Source organism: Colletotrichum acutatum (assembly GCF_030867785.1).
Source record: "Colletotrichum acutatum strain CBS 112980 chromosome Unknown BDZ83scaffold_29, whole genome shotgun sequence".
NCBI lineage: Eukaryota > Fungi > Ascomycota > Sordariomycetes > Glomerellales > Glomerellaceae > Colletotrichum > Colletotrichum acutatum.
Genome location: NW_026849023.1, coordinates 364,739 through 386,675, shown reverse-complemented (window position 1 = coordinate 386,675; position 21,937 = coordinate 364,739). Strand labels below are relative to the sequence as shown.

At 41.7% G+C, this 21,937-nt stretch overlaps 4 protein-coding genes across 4 annotated transcripts; 2 read left to right on the top strand and 2 right to left on the bottom strand.

The window, feature by feature from the left end:
- Positions 1–1,305: 1,305 nt before the first annotated feature.
- Positions 1,306–2,497, top strand: BDZ83DRAFT_573682 (heterokaryon incompatibility protein; the record flags this gene model as incomplete). Its single annotated transcript, XM_060504638.1, has 2 exons — positions 1,306–2,190; positions 2,342–2,497. The coding sequence occupies 2 exons, from the start codon at positions 1,306–1,308 to the stop codon at positions 2,495–2,497; spliced, it is 1,041 nt and encodes a 346-aa protein (XP_060366934.1).
- A 12,030-nt stretch (positions 2,498–14,527) lies between these two features.
- On the top strand, positions 14,528–15,833 carry BDZ83DRAFT_573687 (uncharacterized protein; the record flags this gene model as incomplete). Its single annotated transcript, XM_060504639.1, has 5 exons — positions 14,528–14,707; positions 14,783–14,819; positions 14,879–14,946; positions 15,007–15,380; positions 15,449–15,833. 5 exons carry the CDS (start codon positions 14,528–14,530, stop codon positions 15,831–15,833), a joined length of 1,044 nt encoding a protein of 347 aa, XP_060366933.1.
- Positions 15,834–17,114: 1,281 nt separating this feature from the next.
- BDZ83DRAFT_615063 (uncharacterized protein) lies at positions 17,115–18,148 on the bottom strand. The gene has a single exon (XM_060507879.1). It carries the CDS (start codon positions 18,086–18,088, stop codon positions 17,324–17,326), a length of 765 nt encoding a protein of 254 aa, XP_060366932.1. The 5' UTR covers positions 18,089–18,148; the 3' UTR covers positions 17,115–17,323.
- Positions 18,149–18,419: 271 nt separating this feature from the next.
- On the bottom strand, positions 18,420–20,973 carry BDZ83DRAFT_695971 (uncharacterized protein). Its single transcript, XM_060511362.1, has 2 exons — positions 20,454–20,973; positions 18,420–20,389 (listed from the first exon to the last, which is right to left on the bottom strand). The coding sequence occupies exons 1-2, from the start codon at positions 20,826–20,828 to the stop codon at positions 18,611–18,613; spliced, it is 2,154 nt and encodes a 717-aa protein (XP_060366931.1). The 5' UTR covers positions 20,829–20,973; the 3' UTR covers positions 18,420–18,610.
- Between the last annotated feature and the right edge of the window lie 964 nt (positions 20,974–21,937).

The following is a 21,937-nucleotide window of genomic DNA, read 5'->3' as shown; positions in this document are numbered from 1 at the left end:
CACAAATGCAGCAGAGAAGTGGCCGTTTTCAGCCGTCGTCATCTCCACCGGGTCCATGCCGGGTCATAAGGTACGTAGTAGGCAGCCAGAACCAGGCAAGCAACGCCAAGCAAGGGTTCTTCTTTCCCTTTCGCTATCGTCTAAGGTAAGGTAGGTACTGCACACTGCACAGTACGTACTCAATTCAACTCGGGCACCACACTGGAAGTTTAACTTCGCGTGCTGGTTGCGTGGTGCATCTGTCACCTAGCTTCATTGTTCCCAGTCCACCATCTCGTCAAATTGTGTCACTATTCCAGGCAATGACCGATAGACCAGCCGCTCGCCACGCTGCTACCAGTACGAGTGCCGTGCCGCTCTCCCTGGAAATGTTCCCGAATGTCTCTGATGGCGACCACCACACGAATCCACGGTCCACCACCACCACCACCGCCAGTCCACAACCACACAACCACGCATCAAGACTTAGTTACGACACACACACACCCCCTCCCTCCTCCCCTTGAACCTTGAACCTTCCCACCTGCGACCCCTGGATAGCGTGAGCCCGTCTCCTTCTGAAGGAGGGGGAAGCTAGCCGTATCCTGTCGAACTTCGTCGACCTTTACGCCCCATTGGCACGCTGTGCCCGTCTTTTTCGGCTTCTCTCTGTCTCGCTGGAATGTCTGGCTGGAGTCTGGACCCCTGTGCTATGAAAATCTCAACCCGAGCATGGCATTGGGAACAGCCGACAGCATCGATGCCCCCAGAGATCCCCTGCCCGAGCCGCTGGGCCCGCATCTGCGCCTTCTTGGTATAAACGCCGGCGTCCCGTTCGGAGTCCTCACTTCTGCGCTGGACGCGCTTCAGATTCGCACTGCCGTTGCATTGTTGGTGTGCGACCCAGACACTCACACGCCGCAAGTCAAGTCAAATCCTGTCAGCAGCAGCAGCAGACCCGTACGGATACTTCGTAATACCTACCTTACTCTCGGAAACTGAGTGTGAGACTGAGTGTTGGAAACCTACCCCTGCCCTGGCACCCTTTCCACTCTCCCACAGCTCGACCTGCAGAAACTGGAGAAGAGAGAGAGAGATAGCAGCAGGCCCTCACCTGAGACCTGATCTGGAGCACAGGAATCGGCACATCAGAGACGGGAGGAAAGCACGTACGGATACCGGTACCTTACACAGAATCTGCGAGGGGTGAACAATCGAGACAACTGTTTGTTGCTGTCTGCTGTTTGGCCAAGTCCTCGCCCGATCCCGCTCACTCGCTCGCTCGCTCGCTCCGCCGAACCGAACCAGAGCATTGCTGCCGTTAAGATGAGCATTCAATACCGGCGTCTGGACCCTTCGAGGCGTGAGATCCGCCTGCTTGAGATTCAGTCCGCGCGCAGTCTCAGCGATCCAGTCGAGTGTCGCCTTGTCACAGTTCGCCTGACTGATGAGCTGTCCCGCGAGTACATCGCTCTCTCATCACTCTATGGCGATGCGGCCGAGACCGAAAAGATCTTCGTGGGTGGCCAGACCGTTACCATCACCGCTCATCTGGCCCAGGCACTGAAGCAGGTCCGCGCCGTCTTCTACCCGACCATCTCGCAGCGCTTCCAACGGACGCCGGCCAGGCGGCCTCACGGCGCCCCGCGATGGCTTAGGCAGCTCTTCGGTCTCAGTAGCTCACGTCAGAGTGACTTGGAGTCGAGGTGTTTGAGAGTGTGGTGCGACTTCCTCTGCGTCAACCAGCGTGACGACGTCGAAAAGTCCAAGCAGCACACGGACATGCGTAACATCTACCGCAACGCGGAGCTTGTCGTCGGGTGGCTGGGCGACAAGATGGACTACACCGATGAGGCCATGGCCGCTCTCGCGCGGATCGAGGACGCCATGCCGCCCCACTGGGGCGACCCCGGCGACCGCGAAAAGCACCCCGAAGACTACGCGCCAACTCACAAGTGGGCGGTCCCCATTGCGCCTCTATGGGCTCCTGGTCCCAACGGCGAGATTCCGTTCATGATGCCGCACTGGGCCGGTGCCAACGACTTCATGGGTCGTTCCTACTTTCAACGTCGCTGGATTCTTGAAGAGCTCGCCATGGCAAGGTTCCCTACCTTTTTGATTGGAGATACCATTGTTCCGTGGAAGCAGGTACTCCGCTTGAACCGCATGATGGAGGAGTTCAAGTATCATCCATCCGAGATCTTCCCCGCGGTAAGTAACTCACTGTACCAGTCTTTTGGAATTTTGGCCTTCGGGCTAAGTTTCCGGCCGGCGCTGTAACGCTCGCCTCACCTTCTTTGCCCCCTTACGGCCGTAAGCCTTTGCATGAAGAGATCTCGATCGACTGACCCGGTTTCTGTAGAACCTATCGGCCATGATAGCCGAGTTGCCTCTTGAGACAGCGCACAAGCTTCTCGATGAGTTTGCAAAGCGGGAGGCGCTAGAGGAGGCCCAGATCCTCAAGGAGACGGGAAGCAGCAGGGCGACCTCGTCCACGCGATCCACCGACACCAAGTAATTGGCGCGGCGTGCGTGCCATGCGTTTTGGCGATGTTCGGGGTTCCGATCCAGATTTGAGTAGGATCCCGGCGAGAGAGGCAAGGTAGCAGGCGGGTATGGGATGGTCAAGTGCTTATCACTCACCTCAGTGACCTCACTTGTAGCAGGCAGGAGTTGTAGATTAGCCTGGAATGCTGCCAAGCCATGTCCGAAGGGAGGCTTATGGTTTGAGGGGTAATGGGAGGGGAATTCCACGGAAAGGAGGGCTTAGCGTTGTAACGAGGATACCCAAAAGTTCCTTCTAGCTTCATTTAGCAGGATCTTTGAACTTGTTTCTTTTCTTTCTTCTGTTTTGCTTGTGGCCGTTTGTCCCCTTCCTTCCAGCAAACACATGCGCGCGCACGAGACGAGGAAAATGTAAGGTTCCGTCGTGATATAAATACCAAGAGCCGCTTTCCCCCCAAACACTGTCCGGAATGCGCGGGTACGCTTGCCATGTGGTATTGAAGAATTTCGGACGAAACGGGACGAAACGGGGTCAAACTGGAGCGTATTCCGAAGCTCTAGCATAACGCACACCCATCGCATCACTTCACATCAAATCAACCCCTCCCCCCGCCCACTTCACGCCCAGGCTCCATGTCGTGCGACCCCAATGATTCGACTTTTTTTTATCTTTTTTTTTTATCTTGCCAAAGTATGAACATTAGAGAGCGGGCCTGCTGAAATGCGAGGAATGATTTGCGAACTTGTGAAGGTTTCCTGCTGGGTCTCCAATAGTGTGATGCAGGATCCTGTGCGATGATAAGTGATCCTCTGGGGGGGCCTGAGGAGGGGGGGGGGCGTTTCCTCTCTCTCTTCTTTGTTGGAGAATGAGAGAGGGGCCATTGTGCAGGTATCGCAGGCATCGCTAACCAAAGAGAATGGTCCCTTTGGACAAGTATCTGTATGGAATCGATGGGATCGTCAGAGTTCAAGGACTCGAAGATGCAAGGGTTACCGGAAGAACTGGCCCTGCATGATTCGCGACCTGCTGACCGGCGGATTACGTACTGAGGCAATTTTGTTCGTTGCAGAAACGCAAAAAGACAGCAGCTCGTCTAGGTACTGCATCGCTGCAGCGCGCATCATGCAGCTTTCCTGCGGCAATTCCGCTTAAGAAGCAAAGTGCAGCCGGGCAGGGTACGGTACACAGGACAGGGGGTCCGGGGTTTTATATGCAGGTTTTCTCACTCCAACATTTACGGAGTAATGTCCGTACTACATGAACTTTCCCAAGTAGTCAGCCAAGCGGGCGAAACTAACAAAGAAAGACAACCAACCTCTCCTTCTCCTTGCGGTGTTGCGAAATAACTAACGTACCGCTTAACCGAGGGAACCGACAGTTTGGCACGCGCCACCACCTTTCTATTCCGTCCAAGTATTCCCGTGTCCAACCTGAAACTATATTTGCTTGCCATCCAACCTTGCACCAACGCACACACAAACGAAAACCAACAGCATGAACCCATTCCATGGCCTGGACATGCGTGCTGTTGGCCATGTTGGATTTTTCCTCCTTTGTCGGGGCCCATGTTGGCGTGGTAATCACATACGATAATTCTTCACCGCTACTACTTGGCCCTGTCTCGTTGGACGGTTGGAGATGGTTTCTTTGGCGACGATCATGTACTTGTCTTCAAAGTCACCTTTTGTCTACAAAGTCACTTTCGATTGATATTCCGGAAGGTGCGGAATTATTCACGTGAATGGTTCGAAAGTATTGTTGTCAACTGATAACGATTGGTTACCTCTTGGAGCAGAATTCTCCGGAGAGTCTATTGTCCCCAAGAATTTTCGCAATTGTCATCTCCCGTCTGTTCTCTCCGAGTCGCACTTTGATATGGTCACAGGAAAGATGGGCTCAACATGATGAATGTCAACACTTAGACGCCAATTGGCTTGGCGACTCGTCAAAGGTACAGATTAATTTGCTCGTGTATCGGATGGCGACCGAACCGCGAGCGAGTTGGCAGAGTGAGTATCTTGAGTGTTTACTCATCAGATCATGCGAGATTTCTCGCGCCCGCAAAGAACTCACAAACAACACTTGAGTTGTGATGGTCTTGCTCAACTACGGGATAGGTTCTTCGTTCACACAGAATTCTACTCTACCTAGCCAGCCACACAAAAGCTCAAGCTAGTTATTATTAGCGATTGGCAGCGAGACACGACTCGAGTATGCATGCAAGTTCTGACGAGTCGCAATTGCTTCCAAAAAAGACGCAAAGAATAAGTTGACTAGTTACAAAATTGTGTCGCATCGTGTCAAGAAGTGCGACAATTGAATTTCGAGAGGAAGGTGTGTTAATGCAATCGAAATGAGTTTTACCAAGTGTTGAGGCTCTACGGATACGAACTGCAAATGCAACTGTAGCGTCAAAACTCGAGCCGCGCCAAACATCTGACCACCCAACTATAACCCCACAATTTCACGTTCCCCTCCCCTCCCGCAAAAGTGCGTGTGAGGTTGGATTTGGCACCTCTTGTTCGCTCGGAACATGACAAAGAGTAATTGGTGGCCGATCAACCAAAGTGGCAGAAGAAGTGAAACAGCGAAAGGGTTGCGACTTGCGAAGCGAGCCGGTCAGATCACTGTTTAGTGGAGATCTTTCCCCGGTTTGAGGGCTTTCGTGCAGCTCTTGGCCGGCCGAGGGCACGAAAGAAGAAGAAGGAAACATCCCATTAATCCAATCCCATCCAATGCAAACCGTCCCAAACCAATCGAAGCGAACCCCACGCACGCACGTACTGTCACGCACGTACGTCCGTACGGTACGGCCTCGGCCGTGCCGCAACCCTGCATAGGAGTGTGGTTGTACAAAGTCTTATTTTTTTTTGCCTTGAGCCTCCAACCTGCCTTTTCCTGCATCTCTCCGAAAAAATGTCTCGTTTGTTGAACGACATGCAGGCGAGGATATGCAAACCTGACTCACGGCCCGAGGTAGCATCAGAGATCCTGTCACGAGTTATGGCACACAGCAATGGGCATACGGAGTATAGTAAAGTAGCCTAACTTATTAAAATAAAAATAAATAAAAGAGAAAGGTCTATATATAAGATATAAATAAGATATACGTAATATAATACGTAACAAGTACTTTATAAATTACGGTCCCTATCTTTATTACGTAATATACCCCCTAATTACTATTATAAAGGAGCTATTATATTTAAAATAGGACCTCCGAATAGCCTTATAAAGGCCCGATTTAGTTAAATATAAATAAAAGAAAAATAAGCGCAAGGGATATACGTTTTTTAGAGCGCGTTTATTATTAATATCCCCTTTATTTAAAATAAATAGAATTTTAACTAAAAATAGTACATAATCTATTATTTTTAGTATATAAATTAATAAAGGCGAGGCTATTTATTTACTTTGCGTATATTTAAAATCTCGTAGCCTCGCCTCGCTATTATTTTTCTTTTTTTTTTTAACTTTTTATAGTTATTATATATACCTTTATTTATTATATATATAGCACCGTCGAATCCTTTATTAATTTTATTTTAAATATAAATATTTAATATATCCGTATTATTAATAAGTTTTATATAATTTTTATAATATATCCTATATATATATTATATAGTTTATTAAAAGTTTAATTAAATAATAATAACGAGGCCCTCGTAATTAAATCCCTTTCCCGCCCCGCTAACCTATCCTTTTTATATATTAAGGCCCTATTACTAAGCTCTCCTCTTTATTAAAAAAATTAAAACTATTATTAAAAATATTAAAACTTTAAAAAGTTCGAGGCTTTCTTAGTAATAAAGACGTAACTATAATAAAAATATAATAGTTATAAAAGCTTTAATAATAAGTTTTATTCCCCTATTTCGGAATCGAGAGCAAAGAGGAGTTTAAAAAAGAAAAGACGATAATAAAAATAAAAATATAAATAACCTACTTTTAAAAAGGGTATATGTATATTATTTTTTTAAATATTGTATTTAATATTATTTAGATTTTAAAAAGTATAAGCTCGTAGCCGCCTCGTTAATAAAAAGGGCGTTAAAAAATAAAAAAAAATAAAAAAAAAAGAACGCCGAAAAGTAAAAGTACCCCCGTAATAAATATAGTTCTCTTTATTTATAAAGACCTATTTAACGTATATTTAGTCTTTAAAAAGCTTAAAAGCGAGGCTCTTAAAGAGCGGGATATTTAGTATATACCTACTTTTAATAGCCCTTTAATATACTAACTATAAAAATAGTAGTCGTTATTTTATAAAAAATAGTAGCCGTATATATACTATTTTAACGGCCGTTTAGTTAAAGCTTATATTAATATACTAATTATCCTATAGCTAATAGCCTAGGCTTTTACTAAAGCGATTATAAATAGCGCTCCCCCCTTTATAAATATATTATCGTTTTTTATTATTAAAAAACGCACTCTTAACTATAATTTTATAAAAAATCGCTAAGCTTTATAATATCGTTTATTAAATAGATAATAATATTAAAAAATACGAGGACTATATCCGCTTTTAAATAAAACTTCCTCCCCTCGCCCCCCGACCCCTCCCTAATACTTAATATTATTTATTACGTTTATTATAGTTATTTATAATTAACTTCTTATTACCCCCCCCGCTCTTATACTTAAGTCGTTAATTTAACGGTCGTTCTATTCCCTAGCTCCCCTACTACCCCGCTATTATTAACTTTATAAATTTAAAGTATATAAAGCGTAGTTTTTAATATATATAACTCTCTTCGTTATTAATACTATAATTCTAATAGTTTCGTTCTTTTTAAACTAAGAGTTTAATTAATAAATATAAGCCTAAGTCTATTTTTATATATATATACTTATAAATAAAGTTATTTTAAAAGTTTAGGCCTTCGGGCTAAAAAAGTTTTATTTATTTTATTTTAAGCCTCCGGGCCGTACTCTAAGTTCTATTTATAATTTACCTTCGGGTACTAAGTTTTTCTAAGTATAGCCTAAATTAATTATTTTTAACTACTCTAGTTATTTATAATAATTTCTTATATATTATAAAGGTTAAAGAATATATAAAAGTATTCGAACTTAGTTGTAAAAGGTTTTTAATAAATCTATTTATTAATATATTTTTATTAATATATACGTAACCTCGAAGCTGCTTTTAGTATACTCTTATTTAAGCTATATATTCTATATATTAATATAATAAAGCCGTATAGCTATTCTCTCCCTTCTTCTATAACGAGTCGAATCGTTTATTAATTATTATATTTAACTAACTATACTTCTCCTAGGTTAAAATAATATTTTTAAAAAGGTGTTTTAAAACTATAGTTTCTTTTATAGTTTTTTTAAAATAAAAAAGCTTAGTTTCGTAATTAACGTTATAATTATTATTTAGCATACGGATTTTTATTAAATTAAGTATTAAAAAGGAATATTATATACCCTTAAGATAATCTTTATATTACTTCGTTATTTATAAAGCTAGTATCCCTAGCTAAAAATAATAATTACGTACTTAGTATATTACTATATAAGAGCGCGAAATATTTTATTATATATAGATATCGAATATATTAATTAATAACTTTAATATAAATTACGCTTAAGTTAATTAGAACCGTAATAATTATAAATAAATAAAAGCGACGTCTAGTTTAATTATAATAGCCGTATAGAGTATATTTCTAATTTTCTTTTAAAAGCTCTTTATCTTTTCTTTTATAGCCTGCCCCTCGTTTAGTTTAAACTTTTATTATAGTAAAGGATAGCTAAATTTATTATATTTATAAAGTCGAAGCGCTTAATAACGTATTTAATATATACGTTATAAGCTAAATAAACTTTATAAATAGTACGGTTTTATAAAATCCGTACTCTAAAAAAGTAATTAATCGGTCTATTCTTTTAAAATTAATATATTTTTTAATCCCGTCTACGACCTTTTAAACGGCCTTTTGGTCGTCTCTATAATAAAAAACTATAAAGTCGTTAATATAGAATATTAATATTACCTTCCGGTCTACTATTTAGTAAATATAGATCTCTTTGTAACTATATATTATATTTATATTACGAAATATAAATATAAAGTTTAAAACTATAAAATTAACGAGTCTTAGAACCTATATAAAGCGCGTTAAAATCTTTTTATTTTTTAATAACTTTATATCCTTTAAATAGTTCTATAATTATTACTTATCGCTTTTAATAAACGCGTTAAGGAATACGTTAATAGCGTTATATTAATTAGCCTCGAGGTTAAATTAAGTAGCTATTACTATTATAAGCCTAAAGGCCTTTATAGCGAGCGTTAAAGTATATATATTTTATAAGGGTTAAGCGGTTACATATCTCCCCTTATATATATATATACTTTTACTTCGTAAACCTCGTTATTAGCATTATATTTATAAATATATACCTACTTTAATAGAAGTAGGATCCTTTATTTAAGATCACGGTTAACCTCCTTTTATATATTAATATCCTTTAGCTTTTTTATTTCCTTATCTATAGCTTCCCTAAGTAGCTTTTATAGTTATTATAAAAAATATTTAATATTACTAAACTTCTTTAATAAGCTCGCGAAGTTAACTTTATTAAGTTATAGCTTATATACTATACTAGGGCGCTCTAAATAGGTCCTATAAACTGCTCTTTTTAATATTTAATAAAGTATTATATATCCTATACTATTTTCCTTTATTACTTTCTATTAATTAAATATAAAAGTAAAGAAAAAGCAGTCCTAATAATACTTATAATAATCGCCGTCTTTTATATTTAAATATAAAAGCGTCGTAAAAATACTATTATTAAAGTTTATAGAGGTCTACGGGCTCTATTTAAACGTTTAGGACCTATATAAACCTTATTTAGCTCTCGCTAAGGCTATTTATATAAGCTCTATTCTTATATAGTAATAGAGGTTTATTATAAGGTTCCCTATTAACGTCGACTTTAATATTAAGAATTATATCCTCGCGATCAGTACCTCGTTTACTATATATTTTAGCTTTTTATTAAAAGCTATTAAAAATTAAAAGCTTAAAAACCTCCGTAATATATATAAACGTTTATAGGGAGGATTATAAACTACGCAGAGCTATTTATAACCCGGTTACTATACCCCTTTTTTATCCCTACCCCCGAGCTCGCATAAAGGGGTTATTTTAAAAGTTAATAATATTAATAAAACTAAGTTAGCCTCGTTAATATTATTATTTATACCCTAAAGTACGTCTATCGGTTATTTAGCATCCTAAATAGTTAAAAATCTAATAATAATACTATCCTTAACTATAGAGTCGTCCTAAATATTAGTATTTTTAAAGTCTAGATCTACTTCCCCGAGTACTCGAATTATTTCGTTATTAACATTAAAAAGTTCTTATATTTCTAAAATTACTAAATTTATTTATTCGCTTATAATAACTTACTCTTTGTATATAGGATTATAAAAGACTTCTTTATTAAATTTAATATTCTTTATAACGAATACCTATTCGAGCGCAGGTACCTAGATCTTATATAATTATACGTTTTAGTATATATTTAACTAAATATTTAATATACCCGCGGGGAAGTACTTTATATTCCTTTCGTTATATACCCCTTTTATAATCTTTATAAAGAGGATATACCTAGTAGCTATATATATATAGACTATTAAAATACGGGGTTATTAATTTAAAATCCCGTATTTAATAACCCGTCTATTACTAGCGCTAATATTACTTTTATTAATTAATTTCTATTATAATAAATAAGTCTCTATTATTAGCCTCCTGTAAAGTAATATTATAAATAAATATCGCTATTAATACCGCTTCGTCTTAAAGCTTTTTAAAGAGGTTTATAAAAAAGCGTATTTTACGAGCTTTAATAATTATAAGTTAATCTACTCTCTTTATATTACCTACGGGTTCCTTTATATATAGAAATAGAAGTTCTATTTTAATTCTTAGTTTATTATATTACGTTTTATAAACGCGTTTAACGTTTATTATAAAGACCGCGGTTTCGTTATCGCTCTAAAAAAAGTAAATTAGAGTTCTTTTTTAATAATAAATCGCTACTTCGAGGCTCTAAAATACGTAAAGTATTTCTTCCTCGGTCTTATTTTTTAAAAAGAACCCCCTAAACTATTTATTATATTCATTAAAAACTATAAATATATATTATTATCTATTTAAAAAGGGCTCGAAATAAAAAAGATCTTAATATACTTAATACTATAACCGTAAGGTACGTTTTAAAAGTAGTCTTTTTAAAATTACTAATTTAGCTTCGGATATTATATAAGCTTTATATTTAATTTATATTAAAACTTAATATACACTCTACGAGTTTTATATAGAAGTTAATAAAGGGCATTAGGTCCTAAATAACCGGTTCTAAAATATATAAAAGCGCACTATTAGATCTTTTATAAATACGTTAATACGAGTAGTAGAACTTTTTATAGTTAATTAATAATATAATACTAGCTAGGCTTTTAAAAATACAGTTAAGGGCTATAGTAAAAGGGTAAAATTAAAAGAGCTTATATTTAAAAAAGACTAAGTTATTTTTTTAAATTAATTACTTTTTAACGGTATTCTTATAAAGCGTTCTTTATTATAAAGTATAATCTAGACTATAATATTAAAGTACACTTCTATTTAAAAAAGTCTTTAAAACTATATTTATATAGAAGCCCTTAATATAAGCGACGTTTTAAAACTTTAAATCGTATATTCCCTCCCCTTTAAGTTTATCTAAAACGCCCTTTATAATCTAAGTCCTATATATAGTAACGGGTAATATAATAATTCTTAATTTAACGTAATTATTATTATTTAATAATACGTAGTTTTTAAATTCTAATAAGCTCTTATCGTTAATTAAATATATTACCCCGTAGCTATTTATTACTATACTCCGGAATAAAAAATAAACGCTACTTATAGGGGTATTAAAAATTATATTTAATTCTATTTCTTAACTTTTAATAAATACGGTAATTACGTAGCCCTCGTCTTAGTTTATTAATAAATTCGTTATAAACTAGTTAAAAGATCCTTTTAAAAACCGAGGCTTTTTAAGGGTTCTATCGTCCTTTAACTAACTAACTTTTTTAAGCTTATTATAAAGTAATTTCTATTTACTTAATTTAATTATAGTAAGGACCTCCTCTATATAGCTATTAAATATTCGTATTAAGGACCTATTAATATTACGATTTATAAGTGCTTATTTTAATCTTCGGTACGCTAAAGGCCGCTAATAATATACGTAATTATATAGGTATATAACGTCCCCTTTATTATTTATATCTTTATATAAATTAGAATGCCCTAAAAAAGTAGAGTAAGCCCCTCTTTAATTTAAAGGCCGTTTCGTATATACCTCTTAAATTACTAAGCTAAACATATATATAATCTCCCTAAGGGTTCTAGTATACGTCCTAAAAACGATTAATTTATAAAAAGCATTATAAATTCGTTAGCCCTATATAAAGTTAAGCCTAGACTTAACCGCTTCTAAAAAGTTAATTATAACGATCTCTTTTTAAATTTCTAAAATATCGTACGTCTTTACTTAAAAATAAATAAATTACTACTCCTTATATTAACGTTAAGCGTTAACTCCGTTCTTTATTTTATTAAAAACTTATTTATATTCTTATTAAACTATACTTTTAACTATAGCCTCGGAGGGCGCTAAATCCTATTTTAATTATTAAATAATTTATTAAATACTAAATTTAACGCCTTTTTAAATTACTTTTTAAAATACGTATTTATAAAGAGTAGCGGTAATAAACTTTTTTAACTACTAAATAAAAAGTTTAATATATATATTAATATTATTACGTTTAAAAGCTATAATTTAATAATACTTAGCAGAGAGCTCCTATTCTTTTTAAATATTCTTAAGTATATAGATCTTTTTTATAAATATAATATAGGGATATATTTAGTTATATAAAGTTAATAATATAATTAGTTTTATAAAAAGAACTCTAGCTAGATTTTATAAATTATTCGTATTCGAGGATATTAAAAGGGTCGTACTAGGAGTTAGGGCTAGAAGTTATTAATAAAAAATCTCCTATTTTCGTTAATCGTTTTTAAACGCTTTATAGCGAGTCTTATAAGCTCGTTACTCTTTTTTATTATAAATTAAAAGTAATAGTTCGAAGTTTAATAATAAAAAGAATATTATAAAAGGAATAAGGAATACGTCGGAGTTTAAAATATCTAAATTAACGTATTTCTAAACTTTAAAGCCCTCGCTTATAAAATAAAAAGCTTAAAACTATTTAATTTAACTATCGTAGTTAGTTAACTTAATTTAATTAAAAGTTAATATAAAGATATTTATTATTTTAAAAAGACGATAAGAATCGTATTAATAAATATATTATCGTATTTTAAGGTCTTAATTAAGAGCTAAGCTTATAACTATTACGAATTATAGTATATAGTAATAAGTATATAGAGTATAGTAAAATAGCCTAACCTATTAAAATAAAAATAGATAAAAGAGAAAGGTCTATATATAGGATATAAGTAAGATATATGTAATATAGTACGTGATAGGTACTTTGTGGATTGCGGTCCCTATCCTTGTTACGTGACAGATCCTAATCTACAGATACAATGAGTAAATGAATGGGCAGAAAAAACGGAAAAAGAAAAAGAGACAAAACAGAGGAATGTTCAGGCCGTTCTAGGCATATATATACAGTAGGGCTCCATTTCCAGGGTTGAGCTGCTATCGTCACATCGTGATACGACCGCCACGGAAGCTCCAGAACGTCTGCTCCTGAGCAATGTCTCGGAAACTTCCGCCTCTGCACAGCAAACGGCCAAGATGATGAATAAGCACGGCGAGGGATGATCTTTATAGCTCTTCTTCAGCACGAAGAAAGCAGGCCACCTCGGACTTTCGGATGAAAAGGCGAGACTTTACCAGATGCGAACAATACGATGACAGCGCCACGTGGACTTCGGCTCTCGAGTTCGACCTTCGGCGAGGTCCAAGTCGATGAATATTTGCATGTGCTTCCCCTTTGGGCAATATCGGCGCGAATATTTGGGGGCCATCGCGGCACCAAGGCTTCCCGCGTTCTTGCCTTTTGGTGCTAATCTAAACGAGAAGATCGGGGGAACGGCGTTTCGATCCCCAATCTCGGGCACAGTCTCGATCTAGTGGACTTACTTTCTTATTCGTGATAATCCCGAACCAAGAGAATTCTTTTGTCTATCCGTATGTGAGCTGATCTTTGAAAACGGTGTCGCGGTTTCCCGTGAGCTAGACTAACGCCACCAGAGTCAGTTGCCCTCTGGAATGTTGGAGGGGATGATCCAGCTGCCGTCTCAGCTCTAGGCCTCTAGGCCCTCCCGAAAGCGAGAGACACTTTACCACTTGCGGCGGGAGAAGGAGGGAGAAAGAAAAAGCAATGACTGCCTGACCAAGAGTCTTACGTCTGGATCCGATTTGTTGCCCTGCTGCCCTTCTCACTCGTTCCCACCGATCGAGGAAGAAAAGGGTGGCACGGATGGGAATTTTCCTTTGCTTTGGCCGTGCGCCTCAACAGACTGCATGCGTCCAAAGGCGCAGCCACCTTCTCGCAGCCACCGTCCATCGTCGACCCCAGCCGCCAGCTACAGCTACAGCGCCCACCCAAGAGTGTAGGCATCACTGTCTTGTGATTGTTTCTTTCTCAGCCCAAATGCCAAGGAAAACGAATCAAACTGCCTTGCTGCCCACCGTGCTTTGAGACATCTTGGGGTCAAGATCCGGCTTTCCTCGATGAGAGTCTTTGATCTTTATCTTTATAAGGGATGGCTAGTCCACCCACAAGCCCCTAACCCCCCGCGAGCCTTACACACCCTTCCACGTCGCACAACCCAAGGGAGAGAGGACCCCTAGACCCGAGTCTTTGGAGAGACAGGAGAAGAGAGAAAAAAGAAAGAGACACACACGCCCATAAATCAAACATCACGAAGCTCTTCTTGAGCGCGGATCGCGTGTTCCGTCGAAACGCCCAACATGGATCCCTTACCACAGCTATCGCCCGAGCAATTGCAGGAGGATAAGTCGCCCCTGGTCCTGGGAGTGATATCAATGTGCCTCTTCATATCGACGGGCATATTGATCCTGCGACTCTGGACCCGCATCCACATTGTCAAGAGAATTGGTATCGACGACTGGGCTGCCGCTTTCTCGTTGGTAAGTTCGAACCAAAGGTTGCAAACCGTGGCAAAATCCTTTGTGATGTGTTGACGGAAAAGCTGACTGTGGTAGATATCGGTATTAGGCGTCGGTCTTTCGCAGGCAGTGAGTGAGTTTTTTGCCCATACTACAATATTTGAGTTGAACACTCGGACTAATCAGCGGCAGTGACGCGGTATGGCCTTGGGAAACACCAACAGACGGTTGCGCCAGAAGAAATGATTGGGTTCATGAAGGTAAGCAGCCTTTTTCCAAAATCGAATCAAAACTTCTCTGACGTATCCATCTCGCTCTAGTGCTTTTGGGTATCTGTTCTCTTCTACAGTCTGGGCCACTTGTCATTCAAAATGGCATTCTTGCTCCAGTACTACCGCGTACTGGTGACTCACTACATGAAGAAGTACTACATCGCTGCCATGGTCTTCGTAGGGGCTTGGGGGCTTAGCGTTGTGATCATCTCCTTTATCTGGTGTATTCCCCTCGAGGGTTTTTGGGACCACTCAGTCCCTGCAAAGTGTCTTCCTCAGCAAGTCCTATTTTACCTCTTCGGGGCCTGTAGTATCGCAACAGACGTTCTCATCTTCCTGCTGCCGCTGCCGGCGCTGATCCAGCTGAAACTTCCGAGGACTCAAAAGCTGTACCTGCTTGGCATTTTCAGTCTTGGATTCCTGTAAGTGCTTGGCTATTGCGATACTCTCATGCTCGACTTTGACTGACTGATTTTTTTTCTTCCTTTAGCATCGTCGGCATTTCTGTCTTGCGCCTCCAGTTCCTAAAGATCAACCCAGACTTCACTTACTGGAACGTAGAGCCCGCAATGTGGTCCCTCGGCGAGCTTTCAGCGGCAATGGTGTGCCTTTGTCTGCCCCCTCTTAAGGCCCTCGCAGCTCGCATGGGTCTGTTGGTCACCAGGTCGGGGACTTCGAGGACTGTTCCCTCGACGGTCGACCGACACAGCCGAGGCCTGGCGTCCAACGCGCCGCTTTCGCCAACTCCCAATGCGGTCGAGACATATACGACGAATTTGCCCAGCGAGAAGCCCGGCAGCTTTGGCAATTACGTGGTGGAGACTGAGCGCAGCGAAGAGGAAGTGATTCGGCCGAGTCCGGCGCACATGGTATAATGTTCAGCAACAATATGGGACTTTGAAACCTACGATTTTAATGAGATAATGCATTCTGGAAGGCGCCATCAACAAATTGGGGTTCTCTGTTCCGGGACTGGCTGGATTTTGGGTACATGTAGCGTTGGGAGTTCGGGCACATCAGGATACCACTGGACTACGAGTCACCACAGATATTGATAGTAATAATACCAAGAAATCACTTACTCCAAGACACTTGAAGCTTGAAACTCAAGCCTCGAGTAGCTCGATATCAGCAAGACGCCTTGAAACTTAGTTGTTAGCGGGCTACTTAGGCCAACATTTGTCACTGGTAAGTACCACTACTATACTCACGTCGACGGGGCAACGGAGGATGACATCCCGCACGTTACACAACATTAGCTTCACAACACCTGCGCTAAGGCTACTCGCACAACCTAGTGTTGGAGATCTGCTTAGTTCGACTTTGTTGCCGCCGCCAAGTGGGACATGGTGGTGAGCCTCAATCTTTAGATTCACTTTACACATCAGCAACAACGGCCGCAAGAAACTAGACAACACCTCTAACAAAATATACGACCAATGCGACCCCTGATGGAATACATCTCCACATTGGTTTAATCGGCAGAATTTTGCCGAAAGAAAGCTCCAGCTTACGTCGAAGCCTGATCCAAGCCTTTGCAGCTTTGCACCGTTTGCGGGTCCCAAGGGAAGCTCCACTGGCGAGCAAGGACATCCTGGATTCAGATGCATTGCTTCCAATTTGGGTAATTATATAGTGTCATTGAAATCGCTCAAGTCCGGTGGTGCTTCCATTTGGAAGTCGTGCCATTTCACGCGTCATGGTCATTGTTCAGTTGACGATTTCTGTGCACACGGCCTTGAGGATGAGGCGAAGTTTGCAGGTTAAAGCTTTTTCTTAGGACAGTTAGGAAGCTGTGATAAGCTGGTGTAAGTTTGATACGTATTTGAAGAGTGCTGGCTGCCCCAATTTCCATACAGGTGCGCAAGGAAGGTAAGTATACGTCTGGTGGCTTACAAGTTACAACTTGCAACTCCTGAGATGAAACTGAGCCCAAGGACCAATCCAGGGTCACCTTTCTCCACTGATGTGAAATTATAATAGCTCCATCCGATCTCGTACACGGTAAGAAAGAAAACAACAATGTTAAATTAGGGCGGCTGTCATGATTCTCAGATATGGTCTCAATTGCCGATAGAGCAGGGAGTTTGACTCGTCTTCACGTTCCAGAACACAAAGAATCCCCATTCAAAGCAACCTCCCGGCTCCCGCTGATTTCGGAGTTTTTAATCTATCATTTTTCTAGTTTTCGGCTAAATTGATACATGAGGAAAGAAACCCAAGGCATTAGGAGAACAAGATTCGCTGCTCCGTATTCTGAACCAACGTTTTTCCTTCTCAGAGGATTGTTGTCGTAACTGAACCTACAGATCTTGGATACACTCTTGGAACTTCCAGTCCCTCTCTTCTCAACCAACTGCTCTGGTCAAACCGGTGTGCTGGATCTACTTCTCTCAAACGCAGAGTCTGAATCATTACAGGGACAGCTCAGCACACAATCTGTTCCAAAGTTACTCAACATATCGTCCCACTCCTGTATAGTCTGATACACATGCCTCAGCAGCTTTCGCAGGTAAAGGCCATGGTGACCTCTCGCAGCGGAATGGTGAAAGGAGCATCCGGCCATGTAATCAAAGCCTCCACGACACGTAAACAATATCAAATATCCATGAGTCATCTCATGGATCAGGAGCTCAACGATTTGCGCAATCGTCCACGTTCCTGCAGAGTCAATGTCAATGTCAACGCTGGGTAGCGAGCCAACCTGCTCCTTGACCACTTCCACGTGCGAAGCGCTGCCTTGATCCTGGCAAACCTCGTTGTTCTCCCGGATGCACACTTTGAGGTGCGACTGCACAATCCCCGTTCGTCGTCGACGCGCCGTCAGCCATCCTCTGAAAAAGTAATGGTCAAGCAGAGACGCCACCCTGATAATTTGAGCATAGTGACTTGGGTCTTGATTGTTGTAGAGTTCATGGAATCCTTCGATTAACGCATGCTTCAGTTCATCGTGATGTTCTAGGTTGGTGTAGGGGCCCAGGGCTTGCCCGTTCTCGATCGTGTTGGCGACTAGATCTGGAAGCCGATATGTGCCGTACTGACCTGGTGGGTCGGGTCCAAGTTCATGCCAGTGGAGAATGCAGGAACATAGTTCAGAAGGATTCGGAGGGCGCGGTCGTTGTGCCTCCATGGTTGAGACAGTTTCTTGACAGTTTTGTACTCTAGTCTCTGGCGGCGTTGAAGTTAACTACTCATGAGCTGGGCAGAGACCAAAGCCGACGTAATATAAGCTCTTTCGGCTTGAAGCCTAATCGTATTGAGTTACGAACGCGATATATGCTCGTTGTTTGATAGGCGATTATGCCCATAGACTAGAAACAAAGCGCCTCTTTGTCAAGGACTGATGGCATATGCTGTATCAAACTTTGTGTACTTGATGGACAAAGGAAAAACAATACGCATCAGCCATCTTCTTCGTTTCTCGAATTTGACGGTCTAATGTCTTTATATCTTTGCTTTGTATTCGACTTTTCGATATAACTCTTCCATGCTCTAGACACGTCACAACTGCACCATTGCCTTCAAGTCACTTGAGACTTGACTAGATCATACCGGCAACTAGGAGCAGGCGCTTTTGCAAACAAATGTTTTATATGCTCTCACATGTTTCTAGCAAACAGAAACTCTTATTTTTACTGCCCATCACGACCTCTCAATGTTTCCGCTTCATTCTTACCACTTCCTCCTGTGACCCAACGCCTACAAGCGCAGTGCCCTCAAGCGCCATCTGAGTAAACCCATATCTTAACCTGCGATTTTTCAACATCCTAGCGAGGTCAATACCGTCCATTCTTCCAGCGGTAGGAGGAATATCCATATATTTGGAGTCCCGCACGACAGTCGACGCGTATCCCAGAATCTCCGGCCCGTGAACAAAGTGCGTGACAATAGCACTTGCCAAACCTCCCAGGAGAAGTACAATACAAGACAGAATGTACAGCCCCATCCATAGACCAGGGACATGAAAGACTTCCACTAAGGTCTCGACATCGACACTAACAGTGGCATTGGGCTCGAAGGTGGCATTCGCGTCTACGCTCCCACTGGGGGCGTTCGAGAATGCTTGGCTGAGGAAAACGTACGAGTTGACCAGTTGCGCAAGCCGGTACCCAAAGTCCTTTGGATCAATGCTCGCCAGCTCTGGCGGTGTGTTTGTACCAGTCATGGTGATCGAGGATGGGTTCTCGAGGTAGTTCAAGGAGATATCCGACGTGTAGCTTGAGCCAAAGTGGTTTGTCGCTTGAGGCAGCTTCCGCGAGACGTAGCGGAATACTCGTGTAAAGGAGAGCTGGGAGATATTCTCATCGGCGTGGGTCTTCTGAGAAGGGCGCTGGGCCACAACACTACAACTTTGTCGAGCGGTGGCAGTAGAAGAGTCTCGCGAGCAATGCACCCTTGACTCTACATATTTCTGTGTGACGCCGCAGCGAGACGTCGTGTAGTCCGGTGGTCCGCGGGAACTAGTCTGCTCCCTCGCTTGGAAGAGCAACGTCGTCCGGTTTGCCACCACTCCCTTCTCATTTGCAAATACGTTGGGACGGTTGGAGTCCTCGACCCTGAGCCCGCGCTTGGTGTACCAGTCATAGTCATTCCACTGCGCATCTACGAAGTTGTCAAGCGCGAGGTTCCATCCTGATACGCCGTCTGAAGATGTTGTCTGGTTGAGGTTCCAACCCTGCCAGGTCCCGTTGGCGACGGTTCTGCAGCGGTCGGACATGCAGAGCGAAGTTTCGTTGAATATGACGGCCGTTGCGAACGAAGGGCCGGATTGGGTATTGTACGAAAATGCAGAGACGCTGATATTGTCGCATGCGAAGTGCATGTAGCTCGATTCCAGCGAAATAGTGGTGTTTCCCTCAGCGACGTGAGTGATGGGAACGCCGACGAGAGATGAGAATTCCATCTCCTCTTTATTTGCTGGAATGTCTTGCCATTCTTTCGTCTCAAAATTACCATACGACGATAGTGCCGGAATCTTGACATTCCCCCAGACATCCATCGAATCGCGCTTTACGGCGTCGGGACTAAGAATCAGGGCATTGTACATGGCATTGACAATAGACATCCGATTGATGTTATACGCGTAGCTCGTCGGCGAAGCATCTGACCAGGATGCGAACAGGGACCGGGCATCAGTGTCGAAGTAGACGACACTTGAAGGTGCAACCACGTTTCGAAGCCGGGTTTCGAGCATACGCAAGATGGATTGACCACCCAGAGGCGAGAAGATCCATATCAGAATGAGTGATAGCATCAGAAGATTCATCGCCCGAAGCTGGATGTGAACCAAAAGCGTGCCGCCGACGGTCCGGCTTCCCATCAGCTGCTCCAACGCCCCCATGGTGGCGCCCCTTTCGAGTTTCCAGCGGGCGATTTGGGACATGAGACGGCCTATGATAGCCGCGAAGATTATGGGGAAGAGGGTGGCAAGCTGGAACAGTCCGTGTCAGTATTATGACGTGAAGCGGGATCCTCGAGAGATAAAGAAGACGTACAATGGTGACTGCATTTCGATATTGTCCAGCAGAGGTCTCGTCGGTCTCCTGCCCATTGATGCTCAACACCAAGAAGGCAAAGATAAGAAACCCAACCGGGAGTACGACAGCACAGACGTCAGCTAGGATCACGAACGGCGTCCAGCTGACCTTCTGGAAATCATGTGTGGCATCACCGCCCTTGCCGCTGTCGCTCCGGGCCGTCGCCGAGTTGCTGTCATCCGGGTTCTGCAATTGCTCGTAGACCGAGTTGCCGCGACTCGTTGTTTCTCGAATAACGGGTTCTTTGAGCGTCTTACTGGTCGTGTCTGTGCCTTCAGAATCCGGATTTGCGATCAAAGGACGTTGTTCACGCGGTGCGTCTGGTGACTCCATGTTGACCAACCGGAAATCAACTCTGACATTTGCGGCAGAGGCCTCTGCATAGCAAAGTGTGATGCCAAAGGTCGCACAGATATGAATTCTAAAAGGTGTGCCATTTTCTTTTGGGACTCCACTGAACAGGCAACAGAATAAAAATGTTAGTGAGAACCTTGGAGGTGTAAAACGGAAGAGATCATGCATGAGACATCGCGCTAGCATCATAAACCCCTGGCTAACATTGCTAAAGACGGACGTCTTGGCACTAGGCTGAAAAATAACCACCCTGTCCGTGGTTCCATGGGCTAAGTGAACTATGCTTAAATTGGCGACTTGCAACGAACATGCTGACAGGTGATTTTAAAGATGCAAATTGAGGAAGACGACAAGTCCTGCGGCAGGAGTGTCCTCTGAGCCCAAGGTGGGTAGGTAGGGAGATGACAAACGAGCGAGTGCGGCTTAGGTCTACGACCTCATCAGACGGGCTCTGTCAAAATATACAGCAACGAATGGGAAAAGAAGCCATGAATCAGCTACCTCTGCAGACTCCTCTGGATCGTCTGAATTAAAGATACTTTGATTACGAAGGGCTGGTACCTGAAGCCTCCCGCCAATCCCAATTCCCTAAGGCACTCGCACGCATACATCAATCCGTGGATTTGCAGAGTGTGGAGATTGAGTAAGCGCTTAGTTCTCATGGATTTCGGGATGACTGCTAAGTCTTTTGAGCGACAGGAAGAAGGTTGGTTATGAAATGATTATCGACTAAGTAAGGAGTGCCTAGAAGTAGTAATTACAAGCCAAGCGTCTAGACTAGTTTCTATACCCGGCGATATAACGCCATTCAAGCTTGTCAAGTAAGTTTCATCATCAGCTATTCGTCGCTTATGATAACGAAGTAACTACGGGGTTAAGATGCTTCTTGAGAGGAAGCAAAGATTGGTTAGATGACAGATAAAGCTTGAGGCAGTACCCATACAGATGGTGTATTGAATAAAGACCAGTTGCTGAGCCTGATGCCGATATTTGATATGATCTTGTAATTCTTGTCTGTAAGTAAGATGGACTGCCAATTTTCCTCAATACGACCTCATACAAAAGCCACCAAAGTCCGAAGCAAGACG

Bases quoted from the DNA above. Each gene is read 5' to 3' on its own strand.
- BDZ83DRAFT_695971 (XM_060511362.1), bottom strand. From the start codon at position 20,828: ATGGAGTCACCAGACGCACCGCGTGAACAACGTCCTTTGATCGCAAAT. The intron at 20,390-20,453 runs GTACGTCTTCTT...GGACTGTTCCAG, and splicing joins ATCGAAATGCAGTCACCATT to CTTGCCACCCTCTTCCCCAT.
- BDZ83DRAFT_615063 (XM_060507879.1), bottom strand. From the start codon at position 18,088: ATGGAGGCACAACGACCGCGCCCTCCGAATCCTTCTGAACTATGTTCC.